The sequence below is a fragment of the Anser anser genome (assembly GCF_964211835.1).
Source record: "Anser anser genome assembly, chromosome: 7".
NCBI classification, from domain to species: domain Eukaryota; kingdom Metazoa; phylum Chordata; class Aves; order Anseriformes; family Anatidae; genus Anser; species Anser anser.
In genome coordinates, this window is record NC_139727.1 from 30656659 (window position 1) to 30664319 (window position 7661).

Genomic DNA, 7661 nt, shown 5'->3' on the forward strand with positions numbered 1-7661 from the left:
CTGGCTGAATAGGTTTTTGATCTCTATTGCCAGGGAAGATCCCTGGGATTGCTCCCAAGAACTCCTCTACATTATCTAACCACTAATCGGCAGAAACAGTGCCACTAGCCCCCTGCAAAAGAACAACGGAGGCATCAGCGGGCAGAGAGGACAAAGCCCTTCTGGGAAGGGAATCGAGCATCCATTTCCCACAGGTGCCTACCTCACAGCAGCGGGATGGAGCAGGAAGACAGAGCGGCACTGGGCTGGAGAAGGATTCTTCACTTCAAGATTTCCCAACAGCTATCCACCACGATGCCCACTACAGCTCCCCCTCCCTTATGTTTCCCAACTCACAGCTGGGGCACCACATCCAAGGGTCCAAAGCCTGAAGGAGATGCTGGAAATTTCCCACTGTGGATCCCATCACTGACTGCGATAACACAGCAGAGAAACATTACAGGCTGGTTTGCTTGTGCAGGCAATTTCACATTCATGGGAACGAGTCAAGGCTGAGCTAGCTGCATTAACAGCCCAGGACATCACTAACAGCCCAGGACAGTGAAATGGATCGGTGTAATTAAAAAAAAAAAAGATTAATCTACAAGGTAAAAAAAAAGTTCATCCGTTTTAGATCTGGTAAAAGCTGACCTAAGCTAACAAAGACCTCGACTGAATGGGAAATACCTCATGCTGTCCCATTCACAGACAAATCCAAAGAATGATTTTAGTGCTCACAATGAGGCAGATGGGCTTTAAAAGGGCCTGTGAGGGACCTGGAGGGGAAGAGGGTTCATTCATCTGTCAGCCTGAATTCCTGCACTCCCACCTGTTCCGTTCTGTGCAGCAACCCCCACTGTGCAAAGACGAGCCCATACTTTGCACAAGCTAAAATTACAAGGGGAACACCTGCGTACGCCACACAAAGCGCAGGCCACAGCACAGTCGGAGCAAGGTATTCCCCTGGGGCCTGTCTTGCAGCTCCGATGCCCTTCAACCTACCCCTTTCTCAGGCTCTTCGGGGCTGCTCTCCACACCTGTCAGTCCACGGTGTGCAGATAAAATTGAGAGCTGCATCACAGAAACCCTCAGCCGAGCCAGGAAGAACCCAAAGAAATCAGTGGTGCTTATCATTAGTGATTCAGCCATGCAGCTACTATCTTAAAACTTATTTTACCCAGGGCATTCAAATGTCAACCGAGAGCAGCAAGGAGAAGTGCAGCTCGCTGCCCGCTGAGCTACCACGCTGATGCCGCCGAAGAACAAACACTGCTGTGTGCTTGGAGGGAGGTCAGCATTCGCTGCCAAAAACCTAACCACAGAGTAAGATCCGGAACAGGTCGGTGCAACCTGTGCACAAGCCATCTCCTCTCCTGCTTTATAGCTCTGCTGATTCCTTGGCTCACAACGTGTGTGTCAGAGGAGGCAGCCCCAAGCAGAAGATGGCATCTCTGCCAACCCAAACATGGGGCCCTGAGCTGGGCAGGTCCTGCCTTCGCGTGGAAGATCGGCCAGATCTGACCAAATTTGTTTGCACTGAGCCAAGACCTGAGGTGGAAGCCAGCCCCAGTGATTCTGTGACTCAAACCCGAGCTCCAATACAAATATCACTCCCTTCCACTAAGGGGAAAGCGCCTCCAGTCTCTGGATAACCCCACGTGGGCAGACTCCACATTCAGCGTGAACTGGACGACAACATAAAAATGGATCTTGCGTTCACCACTGCAACACCCCCAAAAGCTTAGACAAGCATTTGTAATGGAGACAAAGGGATTGGGTGCCTCAGTCCCAAAAGCATGGCATTTCATCCTTTCACGTTCCTTTGATAACTCCAGCCACGAGACATGCCCAGTACTCACAAACGGCAGCGGGGCTCCTTGTATGGACTTCAGCCCACTTCTGGCTGGGACTGCTCTCCTTTCTCACTGCCCTTTGGACCACCCAGGTCCCCAGGGGAAGAGTTAATTTATTCTGACTTCTAATCGCCAGCATCAAAACATTCAAAAATCAAAGCAGCTGACATTCAGGGCTGGCTACAAACACCACAGATGCAAGGTATTAAAAGCCTTGATAAGCCAGAGTCAGAGCCAGCTGCGTGAGAGCAGCTCTTCAAGTCTTTCACCTCCTTACACAACGAAGCATGGAAAGCAGAGGACAGAACTGGTAGGCTTATAACCGAAGCCTTTTGGCCTTGGCAGGGAAACCAATTTTAAAAGCACCACAAAGCCCAGAGCTCAAATCTTCCCAGCGATGTTACCAAGAAAAGTTAGGCAGCAGTTGCGGCATCAGGGCCTGAGAGCACCAGTCTGACTCAGGGGTTTCTTTGCAACCAAAAAGGCCATGTTTCACCCAGTCTAATACCATGGTCAACACTACAGGAGGGAAAACCCTCCTTGTTGATCAGTTCTCTGGCGCGGATCCCTGGACAGCCTCAGCAACTGCTGAGAGAAGCGAGAACAGGAATAAGTAGCTTGGGCTACAGAGAGGAAACGGCTCCAGCCACTAAAACCTTGGGCATCACTGACCACAGTCTTCTGAGTCACAGAGGGAGCCGCCTGAGAGCAAACTGACTGCAGGCCTGTAAAGTTCCCATTTGCATTCAGGAAACAAAGCCTCGCTTGGAATGAAGGGAAGCTGCAAATCTCAGCTCATCACAAGTCACCTGGATCAGCGAGGCTGTTCTGGGATCAACAGGTTTCCGCCTATGCCTAAAATTGCAGCAATTCCCAAACCTCACAGACAAAACCCTGCGCTAGCTAGTCAGGAAGCACCAAAATCAGCAGCTTTTGGTAATCGTTTCCATTTAGATAGATTCTCTCCGCGAAGAAACCTGACCAACTTGCCCGGCAGGAAATAGCAACATGGGGTTCTCTGCTTAACTGCACTCTGTCAAGGAAAAGAGAGCAACAGAAAAACCCAGAAGTCCTGAGGGTCACATTCTTCAACTCACATGACAGCATTTAACATCTAGTGAAATGAAACCAGAGTTATATATGGACGGAGGCAGCTTGAGGCAGGAATGCAGCAGACAATGGCAGCTGCAGAAAAAGCCTTCCCCCTACCTGCCCAAGTTTGGATCTCCTAAAGAGGAAACACGATGCTGCACATTGCTCCCAGGGCACAGACAAGCCTGGACCCAACGCGCCCCAGTGCCAAGCCGAGGGCAAAGGTTCCGATTCAGTTGCATTTTGCTCTCTTGCACCCTGGGGTAAAAGAGAGCTTTGGGCGTGAGCCAGGAAAGCTTCAGGTCTTTTGTTTCCTGAAAATGGCTGAGGAGGGAAAAAGCCTTAGCAGTTCTTAGGTCTCCCAACAGAGCAGGCAGAAGAGCGAAACTAGCAAACGAATAGACTGGGGAGGCAGAAGGCAGTTCAGACATTTAAAATTAACGTCATGGCCTACAAAAATCTTAGCCACAGAAGCAGCACACAACAGAGCTGCCGCCACGAGTTACCCCACTCAGCCCAGCCGCTCCTGTCTTTAGTGCCCAGGACTGGCTGGTGCAGAGCAGCCTCCGAAGGGAAGGGTCGCTGTGGCATCCTCCTTCCCTGCCTCTCCAAAGCCCCCTCTGCATGGGATCTAAGAGCTTTAGCACAAGGCAGCAAATTCCAGCAAGAACTGGATCTAGCAAAGGGAGAGCTCTGCAGCAACCAGGCTTAAGAGCACATTTCGGTTGGGAGGTGCTAATGGAGAAACTAAAGCCCATATAATGCCTTTTCCTCCCCCCGTAAATCCGTCCTTTCCAACAGCCAGGATGGGGACAGCAAGTGCTCTGGCAAGCTCCCTTTTCTCCCTGGAAACAGTCTGATGAGAAGTTGCTGGTGGAACATCCACGCTGATTTGTTGCAAGAACATAAAACCTTAGTCTCCTGAACAGGCTCCAGAAACTTTTTCCAGCATGATGTTTCTCAGGTTACTCACGCTTTTATGCTAGAATCATTAAAGTGAGGGAATGAAGGATGACTCTAGTTATCCCTGGCTTATAGTTTTTATTGGGAAGGAAAGTATAATTGTTCCCATAATCCATCTATCCATACCTGGTGGGCATCTCCAGAGGGCACTATGTAGGCTTGGACAGGCTCCTGGACATACTTGGGACTCTTCATCACCTGCCGCAGTTGTTTCAGCAGCTCTGTTGTAATTTTTGGACTCATCTTCCCACCTGCAGCTAGAACAAAGCACAAAAACTTCAGAGGTTCTCCAGCCATCCCTGGCCTCTCACACACAGCTGGAGGCTGCCACCGCAGGAAACTCCCTTTGAGGACAATTGTACCAGTGTCACCTTCTGCCGTGTTGTCATTTCACTCGAGAACATGAAAAAGGGCCACAGAACCAAACCTGCTCTGTGCTGTTCAGGCCCTTTACCACCCGGTGAAGGACTGGCCCGCCAAGTGGGGACACACACCAGGTGAACACACACGCCATCCCTGCTTGGCACCTGGAAGCCGAGCAGCTCAGACATGCCCAACAGCTTGAGGAGCCCCATGACAGCCAACAAAGGTCTTGGCACGTCACGTTGAAGGCTCCAAGTCCCCACAGGTCAGTCACGCACACAGGCAAAAACTCTTTTTTTTCACTTTGGGGGCAGAAATGTTGTGGCTCATTCTCCGCAGGAGCACACAGTGCAGGGAGGGTGAGCCGTGCATTTTGGGGACTCGGAACCAGAGCAGGTAAAGCAATTTTTAGAAGTTTCACTCTAGCACAGGATTTTGTACTGAATTGGGGACCGGATTAACCCAGACAAAAGAAATCTGCTCCCAAGGACATACACAAGGATTTTATTGGGTGTATTCATATTGGGTGCATGTCAGCTCACGCAGCGAGAGCCCAGCTGTAACAGGAGGAACAGCCCACTGAGCTCTCACAGGTGAGTGCCAGGGGACAAGGGTGGCTTAAAGGAACCTTCCCTAAAGACCTTTGGCAAACGCTCTGCTGATCTCAGCTGGGATAAAGGAGGCAGGAGTGGGGCACAGCGTGGATGGAAAGGAAAACAAGGGCACAGACCAAGCACACTCCCTCGCCCTGATTCTGCAATGGGTGCACCTTTAGTATTGCAATGCACGGCAGCCTCCCAATCTGCTTCCCAAAAAACATCAGCAGCTGGAGCCCTGTGCAGGGACACAAAAGGCCACACTGCTGGGAAGCCAGAGCGAAGGCTGAGGTGCCTCGCTCCGCAGCGAGCTGCAGAGGTTGTGTAAGCTGTGGGGGAGGCCTGGCCTGAAAGCCTATGAAAATCAAGTGATGCCTTCAGAGATTCTCTCTGCCTTTTCCTCACTTACCTCTCCATACTGTGCCCAAAAAATCCCCTTCCCAGTCCTCTGCCCACCCCTTTCACACATACAGGTGCAGACCGGGATGCTGTAACCTCAATGCCATCACTCCCAGCGCAGGGTGGGCAGGCTCTGTGCTGCCTGAACACCACACTGCGCAGCATTTTATTCTGACCAGTTCATTCCACAGCTCATTCCGCAGCTATGTCCACAAACACCGAACAGATGGCAGAAGCAAACAGCAGGCAAGTCTCAAACATTTTTTGCTTATACACACTCTTATTCTACTTACACCTCAGTAACTACCAGAAGCCCCCAGAAACATTACTGTCTTGGGCCAAAAGACAGCAAAGCACAGTCCTGTGATGCTTGCCATCTAAACAGGGAGGCAGAAGACATGCCACAGTTTCACAGAGCCATAGGAACGCAGCGTGATCTGACAAAGGCCACGCAGCAACACTGTGACTGAGCCAAGAACTGCACTAAAACCTGCTGCTTTCAGGTGTGGGAGTCTCTACCCGAAACCATCACTCGTACTCCTCGTCACAAGAAGCTCAGAGCACACCAGACTCACGTGTGACAAGCTGGCTGCCTGCTGGCACACCGTGCTTTAAAACCCAGTTCACAAGGAGCAAAGGAGGCTCAAAAGCGTCACACACTGCACCATCAAAATGATAACCTGACCCCAGTGCCTTCGCTGGGATTAGATTACATTTCAGATTTATTCTCAGAACAAATTTCATATTTTTTCCACAGCGTGTGCAAACTACGCCGCACTTTATTATACTGTGATTGTTTCTGTCCGTCCTTTATAACAAGCTCCTGTAGGATTTTATAACACCGCTGCTGATTTATTTAGAGAGAAAAAACATAGAAGAGGGAGAGCAACAACATTATGACCAGCCAGGAGATTTACTTTTTTATTTTAAATAAACTCATGAGGACACAGCTTCCTTTCTCAACCCGTGGTTTGTCTCCAGGAGCTTGAAGGTCTCATTTGAACGGGCAAGAACGACAAGGCTTTGCCTTTTAATTAAGCCCCTTGCTGACAAGGCCCGGTTTTCTTAGCAAGCAAGAGGTTCTCTCGAGAAGAGAAAAAAATAGATCGAAAAAGTGCTCACTATTGAAAGATTTGCTATTAAAAACAGAACGCAGCTTGATTAGCAGTGAAAAGCATATCAGGGAGGACTTTGATTTTAGATAGCCCGTAGAGCGTAAGAAAAAAAATTAAAAAGTCAGCATGAAAAAAAAAAAATCCACGAACTTTCCAGTAACGTTGTCTTTACCTCGCAGAGAAGGACGAGCTATTTTCTGCCAGGCCTTCGCTAGCCCTTTGCTGCGGCCCCTCTGTAACTACGAGCCCCCGTGAAGCTACCGCGGCCTCCTCCCTGCCAGCCGTTACTGACCCCAGGGCTCGCAGCCCCGCAGAGCCGGAGCTCAGGCAGCGGGCGCCGCACGGCCCCGACCAGCAGCACGGCCCCGTCCCTGCCCCGGCGCTTCCCGAGGCACCAGGCCCCGGTTACCTGCCCCGCCGCCGCCCCCCGGCTCCCCGTGCCGCCGCTCACCGAGCTCCATCCCGCGAGCCGCCGGGCCTCGGCGACCCGCGCCCGGGGAGCCAAAGGGCGAGCCCGCACGGCACGGCGACCTCTGCCCGCACCGCACCGCAGCGCACCGCCCGGCCCAGCCCGGCCCGGCCCCGCGGGGCCCTACAGGCAGGGCCGCGGTGTTGCGGCGGCCGGCGGGGGGACGGACGGGGCCGGGCCGGGCCGGGCCGGGCCGGGCCGGGCCGGGCCGCCGGGAGCCGCCGCCGCCGCCTCCCCCGGCCCCCGTGACCCGGCCCCGGCCGCGCAGCCCCCGCCCGCCCTCACCTGCCGCCCAGGCCCGCCGCTGATGACGTCGCGGGCGACGTCACGGGAGCGCGGGGCGGAGTGTTCGCGTCACGGCGCGTGACGTCACGGCGCGTGATGTCAGCGGGCCGCCTCGCTCGCCGCCTTCAGCGTCCCTCCCTCGGTCTCCTCAGCGCGGTCCCTGCGCGGGGCCGGGCGCTGAGTGGGTACCGGCGGCCCTCTGGAGGTTAAAATGAAAGAAATGAGGAAATTCAAACGGAAATGTTAAAATAAATGAAGTCATTGCTCCGATGGCGCTGTGCTTGGTGTGGTGACCAAAACGCCACCCGCCTTCCTCTCCTCTCTTCTTTCTCTTCCCAGTTAGGGGCTCGGCTTGATGAGGCGCACGAGGAGGCTGCGCGCACACTGCCCAAAGCACTGGGAGCCAAGTGCGGCTCCGAGAGCTGCAGTTATTAAGCCCCTGGTGTCACAGGGCCGTGTTGTGACAGCTTCTGTACCCACCCGTGGCTTCTAATAATACTTGACTGGCTGAATGTTAAAATTCAGACAATTTCCTTCCCTTCCTGGC

General features: G+C 52.9%; 1 protein-coding gene across 3 annotated transcripts in view; it reads right to left on the reverse strand.

Moving 5' to 3' along the window:
* XPNPEP1 (X-prolyl aminopeptidase 1) overlaps positions 1 to 7269 on the reverse strand; it is a 30160-nt gene extending 22891 nt beyond the window's left edge. Inside the window, exons 1-2 of one of the 3 annotated variants that reach the window (XM_083844431.1) lie at positions 7115 to 7269; positions 4014 to 4144 (exon numbers count right to left, since the gene is read on the reverse strand). In XM_083844431.1, the coding sequence (XP_083700557.1) occupies positions 4014 to 4130 (117 nt within the window). In that variant the 5' untranslated portion in view covers positions 4131 to 4144; positions 7115 to 7269. Of the gene's footprint in view, positions 1 to 1838; positions 1907 to 4013; positions 4145 to 6811; positions 7082 to 7114 lie in introns of those variants that run through there. The other 2 variants (XM_083844433.1, XM_083844432.1) reach the window with 2 other exon arrangements.
* Positions 7270 to 7661: the final 392 nt, after the last annotated feature.